We start from the raw sequence: 21,061 nt of genomic DNA, 5'->3' as shown, positions 1-21,061 counted from the left end.
TATAGTTTAGAAATCACATGGGTGGGTCCTTTTTGGTATATAAACATCGGTCTATATATTGCCTTTATCTTGTCCTTTTTTTTCCACTTTAAAAGATCATTAGGACAGCAAGGCAAGTAATGTTTTTAAATTGAGGGTCAGCAGTCTCTATTTCTGTTGTGATAAGTTTTTTCACACTTGTTGGAGAAATATGTGTGCTGTCATTTCTTAACTCTATCTCAAAATTCTAGCTGCTTGGCATTGCCTGGATAGAACATTTTGCAGACAGACATGGAAAAGGCATGCAGCAAATGGGATAAACAGCAGAATTCCTTATCTCTGCTTGTTTGAGGTCAGACATTGAGTACTGAAACCAAAGCATGAGCATATTGGACCGGAAACTGCAATTTTCAGACAATAACATCTTTTTTTCAGGCTTCCTTTACTTTCGATTGGTAATGCTGCAAATAACGCATTTCCTGTCCCGGAGTGGCTGCGCACTCACTCTCTCTACTGTATCTATAGGCGGACAGTTATACAATAATTGCACTTTATTGAACACAGAGGTTTCCAAGATTCCCTGGAAAGGACTTTTAGGATTTTCTGTTATGTGGACTATTGACTTTGAAGCGTTGGTTTTAATAGAGATCTATAGGGGCAGCCTGTCTTCCTTGCATGGCGGGGGGGATAGTAGGATTAGAAATGTACAGGGGAAAAAAAAAAAAGATTTCAGTTCAGCTACATGAAGTGACAAGGTCTGGGAGTATCAACAGGTATTTTCTGTACTTCCCTAAATGTCTTGGTATGAAAAATAATGCAGTCACCACTAATGACTGATAAGCTACAGTGTAATTTTTGCTCTTGGATTTAGATATCCTTTGAATAATTTGTTTTGTAAACTGTTATTGTTTTTGCTCTGTGCAGATTTATGTGTACAATGAGAAGGTTGTGAGTGGAAACCTGCAGCCCAGTCTGGTGGATTTGTTTACAGCTGTTGCTGAAAAACTAGATGACAAGGTAAGACTCTTAGCATCTTCACCTCAGAGTTCAGAACTGTGCTATATAGAGCATAGAACACCATCCACAGTAGTTATAAAAGGATTGCAATGAATATATAAAGTTGAAGATGGCAGGTTGTGTGCTTTTATACAGGTCACAAGTGAACTTTTCGTTAAAACTACTGCAGATGTATATTGCACTTTAAAGTGGTTGTAAAGTCTTAAGGTTTTTCACCTTAATGCATTATATCCTTTTTTTTTTTTTTTTACCTGAGCCCGATCCAATCCAGCAATGTGCAATAAGCGCAGCGGCTCCAGCCGCTGATGCTCTTTTCATTGGACAGATTGATAGCAGCAGGAGCCATTGGCTCCCGCTGCTGTCAAATCAAAAGCTGTGAGGCGGGGGGCAGGCCCGAGTCTCAATGTCTGTGTCAATGGACGCAGCAACAGGACTCGGGACCGAACCCGCACCGTGCTCCCATAGAAAGGGGCTTTCTGTGGGGGGGACCTGATGAAGAGCACCGGCATTGGACCCCAGAAAAAGAGAATCAGGCTGCTCTGTCAGAGCAGGTAAGTATAAGCATGTTTTGTTGTTTTTATTAAAAAAAAGAAAAGCAAGTGTTTTCAAACCCTCTAATAATGCAACACTACAGCTCCCGTCTCCCCTACCCTGGCTTTATATTTCTGATTTCTTCCCCTTGTCTCGGCAACCTCCCCAATAAATGTGTTTTTCCAACCTCTTCTGCTTCCTTTATTAGAGTACCCTAAAGAGTAACTCCACTTTTTTGTTAATGTATTTTTTTGTGTTGATCTTCCTTTTCTAAATGTTATAAATTGAGTTGCAGTTCAGTATGTAAAATAGGTTTTTGATCCCCCAAGCTAAACATGACTTAGTACTTGGTGGAGAAACCCTTGTTGGCAAGCTCAGAGGTAAGACGTTTCTTGTAGTTGGTTACCAGGTTTGCACACATCTCAAAGGATTTTGGTCCACTCTTTATAGATCTCCCGAAGTCCTTTTAGGTTTCTTGGCTGTTGCTTGACAACTCGAAATTTCAGCTCCCTCCATAAATTTTCTATAGGATTAAGGTCTGGAGACTGGCTAGGCCACTCCATGTGCTGCTTCTTAAGCCACTCCTTTGTTGCCTTGGCGGTATGTTTTGGGTTATTGTCAAGATAGAAGACTCCTCAATCACCCATCTTCAGTGTTCTGGGTGAGGGAAGAAGGTTCTCATCCAAGATTTTACAATACAATAATATTGTTGATTGGTACCTCAAGCCAAGTTATGGGTGGGGACTTTTAAGGCAAGTGGTAATAATAGTGAAGATACATAGTAGTAAAAGTAAAACAAGTATTTAATATCTTGTACTCCGTAGTATATATACAAAGTACAACGATCAATTGTGAAGGGTTATAGACTCAAGTGAGAGAGGTGCAAAGTAGTAAAGAGTTTTGTGACAGGTGTTTATTTCTGTGACTGTATTAGGATAAATCTCTGTCTTGTCAGAGACTTTCTCCTGCGTTTTTTTCCAACGCCTTTCGGCTCTCAATTGAGCCTTTTTCAAGGGTGGTTTGTAGTCACTCGTTCTGTAACTATTATACAGATACAGTTATTAGTCATCTTGTAGTAAATACCACTGATTTTATTCAATGTGGTATTGAAGAAAAATGTATACATACATCAATTTTTTCCTTCCATGTGTGATTGTGTTTTCCCTTTTAGAATAGCGAGAACCTTAGCTGCATCCTGATAGATATGGTACTGATTAGAGTGAGTATAGCTGTGTGATTGTATGATCAAAGTGCTAGGTGAATATCAGTTCTTAACACTTACAATCAAAATTGGACGAGTGTTGCCAATGGAGGCATACACCTGTTCAATCACTCCTTCAATATAGAGATGTGTGTTTATTCCCGATGGGACCCAAAACATATCAGTCGCATCTGTTAATAAGATTATTTTTATTCAATGATATATTTATTGCGTATTGATAAATTTCTCTTGTTAAAGTTTTTTTCATTTTGTAGTAAATATATAATCGATTAACCAGAGACTGTATGTTTCTTGGTTCAGATATGGGATTCCTTAATTCCTCTATTTTTTTAGGGGAGTGTCTGGGGATAAACAAAATTTAAATTGGTGAACTATACAATGCACCATGTACATTTCCATTAGATGAGGTGAGCCGGATTTATTCTTTACCTTATTATGTGTTGTTTAGTTTTTTGTTTTCCATGGGTTTGCCTCGGTTCAGTCTTGGTCCCTCTGTAGGTGTAGATTGTAACATCGTATTATTTACTGATTAGTTCGTTGTGGCAAAGGGTGGAGAATGTACTCACTCAGTTCTCAGTCACTTTCGGGTGCTGGCTGTCTTCCGTCCTCTCTCTTCCCTGTCTGGTGGGAAGTGAGCAGGACAGCGGTTCCCCGGCCTATTTATGTGGGACGCGCATGCGCATACCACGCCGCACGTCTCATTCACTGATCCCCGACAGCTGATGTCTAGCCGTGGTAAGCGTGCGCGAGGTGCGTGCGCATCCTGCCATCAGTCATCCGAGTTTCAGCACAGCCGCCGACACGGATATCTACGAGTGTATTAACCCCTGCTATGTAGATAATACATGCAGGGGCTTTCCGTGTCGGGTATTCCTCCGGGTTTGGTCACTTCATAGATCTGACAATACATTCCATACATAAAAACATTGATTGATGATAATAAGAAAACAGTATATACAGTAAAATAGTGCATTTGTTGTTACAGTATTAACAACAGAGTTAAGTAAAAAATAGCGAAAACAATGTGTAGATAATGGTGGCATTTTTTCTGAGAATGGTTTCCCTGGGTATTTTCTGTGAGATTAAGGTTACTCGTGTTTTTTTTTTTTTTTTTATTTTCTATTTCTAGCGATGTCTATTTGGGAGGATTTTTTTCCACCAGATTTTTTTGTGAATGGATCGCTCATTTTTTCATTAGGAAGAGTTTGAGGGTTCCTTTGTTTTTGTTACTTGTATATAGTTTATATCTAACCTCTACCTTTTTAATACAAGGTACTTTGTATATATACTACTGAGTACAAGATATTAAATGCTTGTTTTACTTTTACTACTATGTATCTTCACTATTATTACCACTTGCCTTAAAAGTCCCCACCCATAACTTGGCTTGAGGTACCAACCAACAATATTATTGCAATTGGGACGACGGCAAAACCTGATTTCTAAATAGGTTGATAGAGATCAAAACTTGTCTCTAGATTTTACAATACATGGCTACATCTATTGGCCCCTCAATGCAGCAAAGTTAGCCTGTATTTGAAGCAGAGAAACAGCCCCAAAGCATAATGCTTTACTGTAGGGATGGTGTTCTTAGGGTCATTGTCAGCATTTTTTCTTCCTCCAAATCCTGATCATCCTTACCCCATGAGGTGAAACCTTGCATGGAGCTCTAGACCGAAAAACATCAGTGTCCTTCCAAAAGTCCTTCAATCACTGTGCCCTAAAGTGTTATAAACCCACAACAGAAAAATCAGTCTCTATATTTAGTAAAGCATTCTTGTTGTGCTTACTGTGGAACCTAAGGGGTTAATCCTCTGCAAAGCTGTTTGATCCTGTATGCACAGATCCTCCTCTTCCACTGACTCCAAAACCGGTCTGGATAGGACAGAGTTACTGGAATCAGGCTGCACATGCTCAGTTTGGCTTGTATTGCTAGACATTTTTCTTGGAAGAGTGCATGTGATCAGCACAGGGCCAATCGGCACTGTCCAGACAGAGGGTCAGGGGTCCTGGATCCTAATTGGGACAGCCAGTTCAGTATGAAAACTCCTACAAGCTTTAACTAGGCACTGATGGAAGTCACAAGACTGCTATATACTGATGATGAGAGGGTATTTAGCAGTTTTTTTTATTTGTATTTACTAAAATAATTGCATTTCCATGTTCTGTGTACTGTTGGATACCAGATCTAGTAAATGCAGGGTCTTGAGTTTAGGAACACTTTAACGTACATAGTGACTTCTTATCCAGTATTGGTGCTTTTAAAAAGCCTCAAACATTTACCCCTCCGACTTTCCTCTTTAAGGCACATTATATTCATCTACTTTTTTCTCTAAAAATTGCTGTCATCTACTGACCCCCCCCCCCCCCTCCTGGACCGATATCAACCTTCCTTGTTGACTTCTCTGCCTGGCTACCCTACTTTTTCTCTTCTGAAATCCCCACAATCATTCTCGGCGACTTCATCATCCCTGTTTAATGGTACTTCTAAACTTAGTCTTGCCTCATCTCTTGACCTGAAGCAATGGATACAGGCTCCTACTTTACTCCAATGGCAACACCCTTGACATTGTTTTCGCTTATCTATGCCCTCTGTTTAACCTCTCCAACAATCCTCTCCCACTCTCTGATAACCACCTTTTATTAGTTTCGCTGTCTTCCACCTCCTCTCCCTCCAACCACCTAACAGTTACCCGTAGAAACCTTCCCCACCTCCAACCCTTCTCTACTCTGCAACTGACCACCTCTATGACAAAATCTCACCCCTGTCCTGCCCAACCTAGCCACTTCTGTCTACAACAGTCCACTGGTACAATCCTTACTTCCCTCATTCAACCCTGCTAGTATTAACAAGGTTGCTAAACTTTTTTTTCTAACGCCTACATAACCTCCTTCTTACTCTCTAACTCGCATCCTCAACTTCTCCCTCTCTTCTGGCATTCTCCCCAACTCTCATGCGCTAGTCACCCCCATCCTTAAAGCCCTCACTGGTCCTCACCAATCTTTAAACCAACACCCCATCTCCTTACTCCCTTTCTCCTCCAAACTCCTTGAAGGACTGGTCTACAATCGTCGAGTGACCATCTAAGAATAAACTTCTTGATACCCTTCATTCCTGATTTCGCCCTCAACACTCCACAGAAGCTGCTCTCCTTGAACTCACAAATGACCTACTAATGGCTAAAACCAATGGTCCCTATTCTGTACTACTCCTCCTTGAACTCTGCTGCCCTTGACACAGTGGACAAGCCCTCCTCCTCCTCAAAAAAACTCCACTCTTTTGGTCTCCGTGACTGTACTCTTCACTGGTTCACTTCCTACCTATCCCACCGCATCTTCAGTGTCGCATGCACTCTACTTCCTGCTTTCCTCTTCCTTTCTCGGTCGGGGTCCCCCAAGTTTCTGTTCTTGAACCTCTCCTTTTCTCAATATACACCTCCACCCTGGGTCCGTTGATTGCCTCTCATGGCTTTCAATAAAATTTCTACGCTGATGACACCGAAATCTATCGCTCTACCACCCAGCTCACTCCATTAGTCTCCTCAAGCATCACGAACTTACTAACACAGATATCAGCCTGGTTGTCACTTCCTCATACTTAATCTATGCAAAACTGAGCTCATGATATTTCCTCCCCTAGGTGCCTCTTCCTCTGATTTCTCTGTCCAAATCAGTGGCTAAACTATCAACCCGACCCCCACGCCAAGTTCCTAGGTGTAATCCTGGACTTTGAACTATTCTTTCTGCCCACATCCAATTGCTGTCTAAAGCTTGTCGACTCAACCTCTGCAACATCTCCAAGATGCACCCTTTCTTAACCAATGACACCACAAAGCTTCTAATCCACTTCCTGGTCATCTCTCGCCTCGACTATTGCAACTCCCACCTCATTGGCTTACCTTTTTTAAATAAGCTACCTCTCCTTCAGTCTTGTCATGAATGCTCCTGCCAGGCTCATCTACCTTGCTAACCGCTTGGTGTCTGCTACCCCGGTCTGCCAATCCTGCCATTGGCTGCCTTTCATCCAACTAATTAAACTCAAGATACTAACAAGAACTTACAAAGCCATCCACAACTTTGCCACCAGCTACATCCCTAACCTAGTCTCAAAGTAACCAAATGGTTCTCTTAGTTCCTCCCAAGACCTCCTGCTCTCTAGCTCCCTTATTATCTCATCCCACATTCGCCTTCAGGACTTCTCCAGAGCCTCTCCCATCCTTTGGAACACACTACCCCATTCTGTCCGACTATCTCCTACTTTGTCCACTTTCAGACGTTCCCTGAAAACTCATCTTTTCAGAGAAGCCTATCTGGCCGCCACCCGACAACTGTACATTTATTTTCTCCATCAGCACATCCCCCACAGTTATTCTCTCTTGTATCTCTTGACCCTCCCTCTTAGATTGTAAGCTCTAACAAGCAGGGCCCTCTGATTCCTACTGTATTAACGTGTATTGTAGTTGTACTGCCTACCCTCCAAGTTGTAAAGTGCTGCGTAAAACTGTTGACGCTATATAAATCCTGTATAATATAACGAGATGGCCACCAGAGGGTATTGTGATGGATCTAAAAATAAGCAGGCACTCCAAATATAGCTCTCTCAATTGGTCAGCTATACCAGGAGCCCTAAGAGGATGATGGATAATAATCTAGTGTAGTACTTTATTTGAAAGCTGCAATTACATCTCAGGTTGTTTCAGTTAGACCCAACACAATACAGGCTTGGGAGTACACCTGTCTCGTCACTGGTATGGAGCTAGCGTGTGTTCCAAAACCCAGAAGTGACCCCAGGAGTCCCCACCGGAAGTGATGTTTGTAATGGTGACCACGTAGCTTCAATGCATTTCACAGGATGTGCATCATCCGGAAGCTTAGCTGCCACCACCTTAAAGTGTAAGTCCACCCTAACTCTAAAATCCCTGCATCTACAGGCATCCATGATCTAACGCAAACCTATCTAGCCCTGTAAAGAAGAAATCGGTATACATACCTTTTTTGAAGCTGATCTGACCTGATCTTCAGCAGCAGAAGCTCTGCAGATGTCTCAGCCGACTACGGCTGTGAAATGGAAGGGAATGCGAACCGAAATTGGGTTTAATCGGCTTCAAAAAGTAGGTGTACTGATTTTCTTCTTTACAAGGCTAGATGGGTAAGTGTTAGATGTCTGTAGATGCAGGGATTTTAGTGTTAGGATTTAATTAAACTTTTTAAGAACCCCCTTCTTCAATATTATTGAACAAAATGTGACTAATATAAAAATAAAAAGTATAAAAGCAGGCTTCATTCCAATTCAAATGACTTACTGGGCCACCTGGGAAAACACTATTGATGGTAATGAAGTAAGGGAGGCTGTGTAGGCTGTAAAACCACTGTATATGCACCTATTCATAACATAGCAAAAGCAAATACAAAAAAATGTCACAATGATTAATATGATAAACCATATAAAAAATAAATAATGACAAGGCAATGCTTGTGGAAAGTAGTGAGCCAATGATATGGGCACAGTTATTTTCCAGGATGGGGAGTTCACTGTATGAAGTGCTCCCAGAGTAATGGGTACAATGAAGCAAAAGTTTTTTTTTTTTTTTTTTGGCAGATAGAAAGGTAACTTTTAGTTCCATTTAAAGTGAAGCTTTACCCTTACTGGTTTATTAACCAGTAGTGTTTTTTTTAACAAAAAAAACATACGCTGCACATTAATAAATGTTGCTACCAAAATTTGTGCTGTAAATTGCCTCCAGCATTGCTTCTGTCTGTTCTTGCTGGAGGCCGCCATTTTGTTGAAGCCCAAAATAGCTTAATGGGAACTCTCCCTCTCTCCTTCAGTCTCTAAAACTGTCACATTTTGTAATTTAAAATATGTACTTTCCAGCCTTAATTGTGTGTCTTGTCCAAGTTAGAGAGAATAGCTAACAGAAGGTTTACAGTGCTGAAGTTCACAGGCTGCTACTGAGGAGAAAGGAGAGCATATCGGGGAGATAGAATAGGAAAGGACACTATCCTTGTATGTTTAATGTCTGTCTCCCTGACAGCAGTTTGTCCGGTCACCTCTCCTGCTTTTCTATCACCATAATCTGTGTTGCCTTCACAGTCTGTCATTCCTGTTGCTTTTACCCCTTCAGTAATAGTAAATGTTAAATCTGTCAACAGATTGGCTCTGATTTCAGGCACAGAGATTAGACAGCAGCATGTGCAGTGCATTACTGGATTTTAAACAGCATAGGCACTTCTTTTTAATGTTTTACGTAGCTATACCAGCAAAAGGGGCCAGCCTGAAGTGATCTATCAGGACCCTAATTTAAAATTCCACTTTAAATTAGTCAGTACTTGTTTAGCAATTATATAGGTTATGACCTTTTTTTTTTTACAGTGAAAGTCGTGGTTTTGTAGAAGAGAGTGCAAAGATCAGTGGTAGTATTTATGCCATAGGTTTGACTTTTTAATCACATTATTGTAAACAGCCATGCTTATGTTTTTATCTTATTGTGCTTCCTCCGGTTAACCCTACAGAATGTATCTGATGTTTGGTTGATGGTGAAGCAGATGACAGATGTCCTACTAGTTCCTGCCACAGATACGCTAAAAAGTCGTTGCTCAGTCAAGATGCAGATGGGATTTGTGAGACAGGCGTTAAAATTCTTAGAGGACAGGTAAGTTACATTTTTTTTTTTTTTTTCAGCCATCTACTACAGTGGTCTCTATTGAATGCATCTATCTGTCTTGGATATCTTTGATTGTGGTTTCTGCAACCTGTTATTGGCATTACCATATCTGAACTTCTCATGCATTTTTAGCCAATGTTTCGCTAATATAGGTACAAAAGTTTTACTAGGTTTTCCATTTGTTTGCCAGAGCTATTTTACCTGCGGTTTTGTTGATTTGCTTTTCCTTTAAAGAAAATAAATCCCAAAGAATAATTACAGACAGTCTCAGGTTGCAGACTTTAGATTGTATCTTAAGCCAAAGTGTGTTTTAATATAAATAAATAAAAAAAAAAAAAAAGGTTTAGACCCTTTTTCAGGCTTTTATTGCCGCCTGTGCCCCCCCCACCAAAAAGATTCACTTTCAATATTTGTCCTGATGGGCATTGTCACTGGAACTAAATGTTAAAGCCAAGAATGTAGGGAAAATTATCCAATAGGGATGCATGTTGCGATGACAGCTGTTTTCAGAGGATTTCGCCTGAAGGTAAAGGAAAAAAACCTTCAGCCTTTACAACCACTTTATTCACTTACCTTGCTCCCCATTCCAGCGATCTTCACTGTGTGGGCCTTCATCGCATGGCTGGAAAACAGCTTACATATTGGAAAGAATCGGGCCTCCGCGCACATATTCACTTTAAAAACTGCTCGGCAAGGACATTTCACTAGAAAGACTTGTGGCGCCACACAGTGAAGACCGCTGGAACACAGGAGAGCAAGGCAAATACAGGCATACCCCACTTTTAAGTACACAATGGGACCAGAGCATGTATGTAAAACGAAAATGTACTTAAAGTGAAGCAATACCTTTTTTCATTTCTCAATGCATGTAAATACACTAGCTCCATAGGAAATCTTGGTCAGCTTGACATGGCATTGGTCCCAAACCATGTGACAAGGACACCAAGCTTGGGGGAGCATGTAAAGGGGATCCAGGACTATGACATAGTAGATTACCTAGGCAAGCTGGCCAGCCACAAATAGGATATGTTGTAGTCCTGGGTCCCCTCTCGGTGCTCCCTAAGTTTGGTATCTCTGTCACTTATGGTTTGGGAGCAGTGCCATGTCAAGCTGACCAAGATTTCCTATAGACGCCAATGTTAAAAACCGGGAGTAGTGTCATGCCAAGCTGAACAAGCTGTGTCCTTACTCGCGAGTGTACTTAAAGTGAGTGTACTTAAAGCGGGGTATGCCTGTATTTAACACAGCAAGTTATACTGCGTACAAACTGGAACTGTGTTGTACTCCTGCTCATTTTTTTGACCTTTTGAAATTCATAGTTATCGGGACTACACTATGAAGAGTGTATATGCTAACCTACAACAGGCCCAGCTGGGAGGAGTTCCTTCCACTTTAAATCTAGTACGAAGCTTCCTCAATATCAGACTGCCAGCTCCAATACCTGGGCTGCAGGTGGGTAAATCGCACACACTATGAATTGCTTATGTTGTGATGTGTTTGAACAGAAAGTTGTTATTCTTCTCCTTTTTTTTTTTTATGCCTCCAGGACGGAGAGCTGGAGGGTTATCCAGTTTGGGCGCTCATCTACTACTGCTTGCGCTGTGGTGATTTCTTAGCAGCTCAGCAAGTCGTTAACCGATTGCAGCATCAGCTAGGAGAGTTCAAGAACTGGTTCCAAGAATATGTACACAATGAACGGAGGTAAAGAAATACGGCTCTTCGTTTTTTGTTGCTGTATTTCTGAGTGTAATTGGAATTATTGGGTTTTCTATTCACGACTTCCATACTGGGTCAATTCTTGCATTCCCCTCCTACATGTAAAAATCATCTTCTTTTTTTTTTTTTGCTTAACCACTTAATCCCCGGAAGATTTTACCCCCTTCCTGACCAGGCCCTATTTTGTGATTCGGCACTGCGTGACTTTAACGGACAATTGCGCGGTCGTGCGACGCTGTACCCAAATGAAATTGACGTCCTTTCTCTATCGCTCATTGACAGACGTAGTCTTCTTGATTCTCAAGAGCTGGGTTATGTTGTCTCCGCAGGAGTAGGACTAGGCAGAAAGACAAAACGTTCTGGCTCCAACTTAGGGGCAGTCCCTGAGGGTATATCCTCCCTCTCTCTGCTACAGGGAATCAGTTTTTTTCTGTCTAGTCAGGAGTAAGGACCTAAGCTCCTTGCTGGGATCTTTTTGGTCCTGGCAAGATTTTTTCTTTAGAAGAAATATTTTTTAGGTAGTTTTTTCTCCAGTGTTTTTCCTGTGAGATCTTCAAGCAAAAAACGCCGGACTGGGCGACACTAGTGGTCACCCCAGCCGGCCTACGAGCGCGCGCAGACCATTGCATTGCGCTTGGTCGGCCGCGACACATTCAAGTAAGTATGCGGGGCCGGGCGACGGGCTGGATGTTGAGATCCAGTGGTCACCCCGGTTTCTGCCTACGAGCGCGTGCAGACCAGAGCTCCGCGCTGGGTCGGCCGCGACGGAGTCCCAGTGGAGGGACTGACCTTGCGAGTTAAAAGTCTCGCTTGGACGCCAGGAACCAGAGAGTCGAGGCGTCCGGAGTGGTCCACAAACCCCCACCCCGGTGGAGAGGGTATTGTGAAGAGAGGGTGCCTGTCGGTTCGGTATGGTGAGTAAACGTTCCCTTTTTTCTTTCCTCGTTATGAGGCAGTATGTATTATGGGCCCCTCCATACATGGTCAGTATATATCTGACACTAAAAGTCCCCCTTGTAAATACAGTATGTGTTTGTGGGAAGTGGACTTGGTTTGAGAGCTAACACTCTACCCAGCAGACTGTAGCATTACAGCAGACATAGGAGGTATAATCCTACCTTATTTGTAGTGTATCTCCTGTAGATCTATCAATCGCCACTCAGTAGAGATGCAGGTGGATGTGCTGGGAAAAACTATTTCGGCGGTCCGCCGCCATTTTGCCGTAGACCAGGTGCATGCATGTCCTCAGGTCACGCCGGCCGCCATGTTTTTGGAGTCTAATGTCTCCTATATGGGGGCGGCCATGTTTCATGAGCCCAGCTACCTCGTGGAGAGCTGGGAACGCCGGAAGGCGTACACAGGGGGCGGAGCCACGTTCTTCTACCCGGGAAAAAGCAACAGCTCCTTCCAGTCTGTAAAGACAGACGCTGACTGCAGTTGGTTGGAAACTTCACTGCATCGGTTGGTGAGCCTTGGGGGTCCCTCTCTCTCTCTGTGGGATCGAGAAGCAGGTACTCTGAGGGGCGCTATTGCGCTAGGGGGAGACACATAAAAAAAAAAAAAAAAAATTAAAAAAAAAAAAAGAGGTATTTTTTATTTAAAAAAAAAAAAAAGTTTTTTTGTGTTTTCTGGCAAAGGTGTCCTGAATTATCATGGACCCTGCCACTCATGTATCTCCTCCGGATCCCCTCGAGGGGTCTGCGGGATCCTCCAGCACCCCACTGACGATTAAATCATTGTCCGCTATTATGGAAGCTTGTGTCCCGGGTGGAAGTGGCTTGTCAGGGACAGGGCGCAAGTAAGCGACCCCCGCCTAACCCCTTATTATCTGAAACCTCGGATTCAGACTCTGAGCCTATTTCTGCAGTTGCAGGTACTTCATCTGGTATTGGTGTCTCGTGTACTGTCTTTTCAGACAGTGAGGAGGATGTTTCGGCATCAGCCATAGCCAGAGAGGAAGCGTTGGTAAACGCACTCATGGTATCTGTTCAAGAGACCTTAAGGTTACAGGGTATTCCGTCAGAAATAGCTGAAACTGAAATCCCTTTTGGGACTAAAAACGCATCTAGTGGCGAAGGTTTTTTCCATTGCCCAAATGTTTTGGCAATCCAATCAAAGAAGAATGGAGTCTGCCAAAACGCATTTCTACTATTTCTAAACGCATTAACAGGCGTTATCCGTTTGAGGAAACCCTCATTAAGATATGGACAGAACCACCTGTGGTGGATTCACCAATTGCTAGATTGAATAAAGCCACGGTTATTCCTCTAGAAGACGCTCCGTCTTTTAAAGATCCAGTGGATCGCAAGATAGAAGCTATGTCTCGCACCATGTTTACCTTGATTGGATCAGCTTTCAGACCAATAATTGCTATTGGTCTGGTTTCGCAGGCTGTAACTGTATGGACCAAGTGGTTACGCCGGGACCTAGAAGAGGTCCCTCAGGCGGTATCAGATTTGTTGGAACAGATGATACAGGGGTTACAGTTTGTGTGTGATGCGGCGTTAGACGCCACTTCATTATTGGCGCGAGCATCTGTCTCAGCGGTGGTTCTCAAGCGTACACTGTGGCTAAAAGGTTGGTTAGCCGACCAAGGTTCCAAAAAAGCATTGGCTAATTTCCCCTTTTTAGGAGAGCGTCTATTTGGAGCCAACTTGGATGAGATCATTAAGGATCTCACGGGTGGAAAGAGCACCTTTTTACCGCAAAATTTTAAAGGTAAAGGAACTCGTCAAAGACGAGGGCCTTCTTTTTCTGCTCACAAGAGGTTTTTTTTCGTCCCGCGGGTGAAAAAATTAAGTCCTCCAAAGCTCCTGCAGGAGGCGTCAGGGGTCGTTGGTCGGGCAAGCAAAAGCCCGCCCCCTCTAGACCTGAAGATAAACCGTTCAAAGCCTGAAGGTGCGCCCCCCACCCATAACTGGGGTGGGGGGACGTCTTCGCCGGTTCCCGGATCCATGGCTTTCCAGAATCCCGGACAGATGGGTTTGCGAAGTCATAAGGTCAGGGTACAAGATCGAGTTTCGATCTCTCCCACTGGCGCAATTCTTCCCTTCCAATAGCCGACTATCCCCGGATCGTTTAGACGATCTGTGGAGAGCAGTCACAGATTTACTACAACAAGGAGTGGTAGTCCACGTTCCTTGGACAGAACGCTTTCAGGGGTTTTTATTCAAACCTATTTACAATACCCAGGAAAGAGGGCAAAGTGCGTCCAATTCTGGACTTAAGGGCACTCAATTCTTTTGTCTACATAAGAAGATTCAGAATGGAGTCCATTCGCACAGTAGCAGCCTTTCTGCATCCAGGGGATGTCCTAGCGTCCATAGACATCTAGGACGCATATCTTCACATTCCCATTTTCGCAGGACATCAGCGGTTTTCTACGTTTTTCCGTAGAAGAGAACCACTATCAGTTTGTGGCGTTACCTTTCGGTCTCGCCACGGCTCCGCGGGTCTTCACTGAGAGCGATCAGACTTTGTCTGATTCACTGGACTGAGCAGCTCCAGGGCAGCCCGGTTCGGATCCAGTCGGACAACGCCACGGCCGTGGCTTATGTCAATCACCAGGGGGGCACCAAGAGTGTCCGAGCGGCCAAAGAAGTGGCTTGCATTCTTCGCTGGGCGGAACGATTTGTTCCAGCAATCTCTGCGGTGTTCATTCCGGGGGTGGAGAATTGGCAGGCAGATTATCTCAGCCGTCAGACTCTGGATCAAGGGGAATGGTCCCTCCATCCAGACGTTTTCCACCAGTTGTGCCTACGATGGGGCACCCCGGATATGGATCTGTTGGCATCTCGATTCAACAGGAAAGTTCAGAGATTCGTGGCTCGCTCCCGCGATCCTCTAGCAGAAACCGCAGACGCACTGATCGCCCCGTGGGGGCAATACCAGCTAATGTATGCCTTCCCTCCTCTTGGGTTACTGCCAAGACTTCTTCGCAAGATAGAGGAGGAAGGAATTCCAGTAATCCTGGCAGCTCCGGACTGGCCTCGTCGAGCTTGTTACGCCGACTTGGTCAGACTGATGGCGGACGTCCCGTGGAGACTTCCTCTCAGGGAGGATCTACTGTCTCAGGGGCCGATCTTCCATCCTGCTTTACGATCGCTGGTTTTAAACGGCCTGGTTATTGAGACCCAGGTGCTGAAGGACAAGGGATTGTCAGCTTCAGTTATTCCTACTCTAGTTAAAACAAGGAAAGCGACTTCCAGAAAGATTATCATCGTACATGGAAGTCTTATATTGTGTGATGTGAATCCCTTGGGTTCCATCTACATCTTTATTCGGTAGTCCGAATATTGGCTTTCTGCAACAGGGAGTTGAGCAGAAGCTGGCCTTGAGTGTTGTCAAGGGTCTGGTTTCAGCATTTGCTATCTTCTTTCAGAAGCTTTTGTCTACTCATTCCTTGGTGCGGAATTTCATCCAGGGGGTGCGACACCTGGCTCTGCCAGTGCACGCGCCGTTACCATCCTGGGATCTTAATTTGGTGCTGTCGGTTCTTCAGACACCTCCCTTTGAAAATATCAGGGAGATTCCCTTGCCTACTTTATCCCAGAAGGTGGTCTTCTTGGTGGCTATCACTTCTGCACGCAGGGTGTCAGAACTGGCTGCATTATCCTGTTGTTCCCCAGATCTGGTGGTTCATAGAGATAAGGTTGTTCTTCATTCGAATCCATCCTTCCTTCTAAGGTGGTTTCAAAGTTTCATTGAATAAGGACAGTGTATTGTCCTTCCTATGTCCTTAGCCCAATCATCCTCGAGAATTTGCATGGCATTCCGTGGATGTAGTTCGGGCGATCAGGATATACTTGAATACTACGGATTCAATTTGTAAGACGGATTCACTGTTTGTGATCACGGATGGCCCTAAGAAGGGGTTGCCTGTTCTGCTGCGACCATCTTTAGATGGATCAGACAGACGGTGGTATAGGCTTATTTTATCTAAGGGTCGGGATCCCCCGTTCCCTGTTAAGGCGCATTTTACTCGGGCGCTTAGTTTCCTGGACCTTCCGCCATCAGGCGTCAGTGGTTCAGGTTTTCAAGGCGACTGTTTAGTCGGTTCATACCTTTACAATATTGTATAAGGTTTATGTGATGGCATCGTCAGATGCCTCTTCTGGCTGCAAGGTTCCTGCAGGCCACTGTTTGAGGAGACTGTTGGTCTACCTCGAGGATTTGTGGGGTAGGTCTCATCTGTTTACTCGATGAGTCCTTTGATACTTCTGGTTGCTCCGGTTGGGCCTTCTAGATTGGATTTTGATTCTGTCAATCCCACCCCTCATTTGTGGCACTGCTTCTGGATGTCCCAGCTCTTGAGAATCAAGAAGACTACGTCTGTCAATGAGCGATAGAGAAAAATGGATTTTTGTAAGATCTTACCGTAAAATCCTTTTCTCTTAAGCTCATTGACAGACGTAGTACCCGCCCCTCTATCATTGAGTTGGGTTGGGTTAAATTCTCTGTACTGCTTTAAAACAGAACTGATTCCCTGTAGCAGAGAGAGGGAGGATATACCCTCAGGGACTGCCCCTAAGGTGGAGCCAGAACGTTTTGTCTTTCTGCCTAGTCCTACTCCTGCGGAGACAACATAACCCAGCTCTTGAGAATCAAGAAGACTACGTCTGTCAATGAGCTTAAGAGAAAAGGATTTTACGGTAAGATCTTACAAAAATCCATTTTTTTTCCCACAAACAGAGCTTTCTTTTGGTGGTATTTGATCACCTGTGTGGTTTTTTTTTTTTTTTTTTTTTTTGCGCTATAACTTTTAATTTTGAAAAAATTAACAATATTTTTCACTTTTTTTATATGAAATTCCAAAAAAAAAAATGTAAAAATCTAAATTTTTTTAACATTTTAGGCCAATTTGTTTTCTGCTACATATTTTTGGTAGAAAAAAATCGCAATATGCGTATTTTGATTAGTTTGCGCAAAAGTTATTGCGTTTACTAACTAAGGGAAAGATTTGTGTCATCTTTTGGCGTTTTGGCGTTTTTATTTTTTTTTTAACGAGTAATGGCGGCAATCTGCGTGTTTTTTTTTTTTTTTTTTTTTTTTTTTTTTTTTTTTCGGGACTGCGACATTGCAGCGGACAGATCAGACCCTTGACTGACATTTTTGACACTTTTGGGGGTACCAGTGATATTACTACAGTAATCAGTGCTATACATATGCACTGTTACTGTAAAAATGACACTGGCAGGGAAGGGGTTAACTTTATTGGTGATGCAGGGGTTAAGTGTATCCCTAGGGGCGTGCTTCTAACTGTAAAGGGGTGTGGCTAGTGATGTAACCACAGACGCATACGATCCTACATAGCAGGATTGTTTGATCTCTGCAGTTAGATCAGGGAGAATGACAGGCGGCTTTGTTTACATCAGCTGCCTGCCTTTCTCCCTCTCCATGGGGAGATCGCGAGTGACCGGTGGACATCGGGTCCGCCGGTCACACGCACGGACTTGTTAGGGAACAAGCGGGGGCGGGATCCCGCCTCCAGCGGCGCGCGCTTGCCCCCTAGAGGCTCTCAGGCTAGTGACGTAGTACTACGTCACTTTGCCTGTACGGGGCTGACCGCCGCAGTAAATAGTCGTGCGGCGGTCGGCAAGTGGTTAAATTACTCAGAACCCCCAAACATATTATATATATTTTTGCAGAGACCCTATGGATTAGGATGGCTTTGTTGCAATTTTATGTCACACGGTATTTGCGCAGCAATGTTTCAAATGCAATGCAAATTTTTTTCGGGGTGGGAAGCACTTTCATGAATAGAAATAACCAAAACACTAAAGTTAGCCCAATTTTTTTGTATAATGTGGAAGATGTTATGCCTAGTACATTTGATATCTGTCTGTAAAATTGCGCACACATATGAAATGGCGCCAAGCTTCGGTACTTAAAACTCTCCATAGGCTACGATTTAAATTTTTTTGCATGTTATGGGGGGGGGGTTTTTTTGTTTTATTTTTGCACTCTTCCATAAAAAAATTTTTTATCACTTTTATTCCTATTGCAATGAAATGTAAACATCCCTTGTAATAGAAATGGGGCATAACAGGTCCTCTTTACAGAGACATATGGGGTCTAGAAGTCCCCACATCTCTCCTCTATACTGGAAAGCCTGAGATAAAAACGATCTCAGGCTTCCCAGCAAAAAAAAAAAAAGGCAGTGTTTACATCTGCTGGAAGTGAAGTTATGAAGTCGCTTCCGGCCTTCGAGGGTCATAGAGATGACCGGGGACCATCTGGTCTGCGATCAGCTCTATGGTAAACCGCTGCCGGGTTTATTCTCCGGCTCGCCGATCCAACGGGCGAGCCGGGAGAAGCATCGGAGGGTGGGAACATCCCCTCCTGCTGCCTGTAAAAGCCATCAAGCTGCTAAACTGCTGCTTTGGTGGCTTTTACTTTTGCTGGAAATCGCCTGCTGAAAAAAACTATATTTGAATGATGCGTGCAGCTGCAGGCATCATTCAGATATCTCCACTCAAAGTCCAGGACGTCATATGATGTCCTAGGGGCGGGAAGTGGTTAAAAATTATGGTGATAGTACTTACTGATTTATGGTCCATTTACACCTGTCTGTTTTGTGCACACACCTTTTCCATTGAAATCCATAGCGAACAATCAAAACATAACTTGCAGTGCAAACGCCAATTCAGAGGACACACTAATGCATGTTGCGTGGGAAATGCATCAAGTAAAAGCCCACAAGTAAGTAGGCCTTTTACAGTAGAGGCTTTTGTCTCCCTTTATGGTCCTTTGCTTACGCCTGTAAATGGAAATAGAACTAAAACTGTGAAAACTTCATAGGATAGGTCCTTTTTTAAAAAAAACTGACAGATTTACAAACTAAGGTTTCTTGTTTTCTAGGTTACTCCCAGGGACAGAGAACAAACTTCGTCTCCATTACAGAAGAGCTGTAAGGTCGAGCACAGACCCTTATAAGAGGGCAGTATACTGTTTAATTGGCCGATGTGACGTAGCAGATAATCATAGTGAGGTAGCGGATAAAACCGAAGACTACCTCTGGCTGAAGGTGAATAACTGCAGAATTCTTTCTTTAATTTTCATTCCAAAGAGCATATGTTAGCTTTCTGGGCCTATGTTCCAAATCATCTTAGGGAAATGATGAAACATTTAAAACTCAGCTAAAAAAAATCCTGATTCTTCTTTAAATCCCTTATCTGAGCAGCACTTGCTCATCTCTCCAGCCAACTATTTCACATGGGCTGAAAAGGATCTTCAGTCCTGTGTAAGCTTCAAAACCTACTTCTGGTGGCTGAAAGGTGCAGAACGATAGTGACAGAGTGTTGGGCAGGAGGGCATTAAAACAAAGCTATTGCTGTGCTTTTCATGAGTAAAGTACAAGTTCATTTTCAACACAAGGAGCTTTTGTTAGCAGAGGTTAATATAAAATTGTTCAAAGCTGTCCAGTTCAGATCCTTACAGTTGAGGAGTATCTGATGTGATTGCTTTAACCAATTGCCGACCGCCGCACGACTATTTACTGCGGCGGCCAGCCCCTCACAGGCAAAGTGACGGACGTCTTCATCGCTAGCCTGTGAGGCCTCTAGCGGGCGCGCTCCCGTGCGGTCATGGATTCCCCAACCCAAACGCCCCCCCCCCGCCCCCCCCCGCGTGTGCCCGGCGGAATTTTACGGTAAGATTTTACAAAAATTCAGTTTTTTTGACTTACCGTAAAATCCATTTCTCTGTTAATTGATGGACACAGCACCCACCCCTCTGTGGAGCTGTAATTTTCTGACACTGCTTGTAACTAAACTCAGTACCTAGAGCAGTGAGAGGGAGAATACCCCCTGGGACTGCCCATAGGCAAAGCCAGACTCTTTTTCAGCCTATTGTCCTACTCCTGTAGGGGGCAGTATAACTCGACAATTATGAAGATCTGAAGCGGTGTCTGTTAATGAACAGCAGAGAAATGGATTTTACGGGAGTCAAAAATCTAATTTTTTTTTTTTCCTCATAGAAGTGTAGCACTTTCCTAGGTAGGTGCTAGGAAAACCATAGGGGAAGCCCTGTCTGCTTATCAGGGGGGCCTGATTGCTAGGCTGTCATGTGTTTCCAGGAGTGCCTGTTGAGCTGGGGGAGTCTCCCTATTATGTCCAATGAGGGCTTTTATTGGACAGTAGCGAAAACCTGACCAATAGTACACCAGGGCTTGTATCCATCCCAGAGAGGGTATAAGTCAGAGGGGAGCACATGACGCAGCATCTTTGGTGGGAAGCAGAGTCCCAGGTGGAGGGTGACGGCTGTCTCTCCTCCTGTCAGCGTGAGGAAAGGTCCTTGGCAGAAGGCCTAGAGGATGGAAGGTTGAGCTAAGCTGCAGAGAGGGATCCAGTGTGCTGTGGACCGAGTGGAGCTGCTGGGCAGAGGTTTCCACGAAAGCAGTGTCGTGGGTACTGTAAACTGCCTAGGGGAGGGGACCACTCCAGAAGGTCAGAGGGATCCGGGAGCCAGCTAACCAGTAGAGAAGGCTTACAAAGGGGGTGCCAGAGTCTAAGCCCTGAAGATAAGTGCGTGAAAGAGGGTCCTGAAGCGTACAAGTGTTCAGCAGTGATGAAGTAGCTAACTCAGCAAGGACTTTGAGTCTTAAGGAGGTGATCAGAAGTCAGTTCATTGTTTACAGCCAGCAGGCCGGCGTTGACCTGGGGGGGGGGGGGGGGTCTCAAAAAGGAAGTGCTTAAACAAAATGGCAGCCTCCAGCGAGAAGAAATGGAAGCAATGCTCAAGGCCCTTTTATAGCACATACAAATTCTGGTTACAAATATATTAATGTGGAATGTTTGTTGCTTGCTAAAGAACATTTTTTTCATAGTTATTTGTAAAGTTCCACTTTAGTGTGGTTTCACAAAACCAGGTTAAACATTCTGTTGAGAGGTTGACCATGGTAACACAGAGCTGTAGTGTTACTTGTGTGTGC

General features: G+C 43.8%; 1 protein-coding gene and 1 long non-coding RNA gene across 2 annotated transcripts in view; one reads left to right on the top strand and one right to left on the bottom strand.

The window, feature by feature from the left end:
• Positions 1-21,061, bottom strand: part of LOC309565261 — a 643,481-nt gene that overhangs the window by 308,597 nt on the left and 313,823 nt on the right. The gene's annotated exons all lie outside the window — the stretch shown is intronic.
• NUP93 (nucleoporin 93) overlaps positions 1-21,061 on the top strand; it is a 72,433-nt gene that overhangs the window by 12,049 nt on the left and 39,323 nt on the right. The window contains exons 7-11 of the mRNA XM_082270704.1: positions 904-996; positions 9,263-9,402; positions 10,734-10,866; positions 10,961-11,115; positions 18,991-19,156. Coding sequence (XP_082126830.1) covers positions 904-996; positions 9,263-9,402; positions 10,734-10,866; positions 10,961-11,115; positions 18,991-19,156 — 687 coding nt within the window. The remainder of the gene's footprint in view (positions 1-903; positions 997-9,262; positions 9,403-10,733; positions 10,867-10,960; positions 11,116-18,990; positions 19,157-21,061) is intronic.

This window comes from Pelophylax lessonae (genome assembly GCF_965119305.1).
Source record: "Pelophylax lessonae genome assembly, chromosome: 10".
NCBI classification, from domain to species: domain Eukaryota; kingdom Metazoa; phylum Chordata; class Amphibia; order Anura; family Ranidae; genus Pelophylax; species Pelophylax lessonae.
Note: the sequence above shows the minus strand (reverse complement) of the source record. Positions and strands in the feature narration are given on the sequence as shown.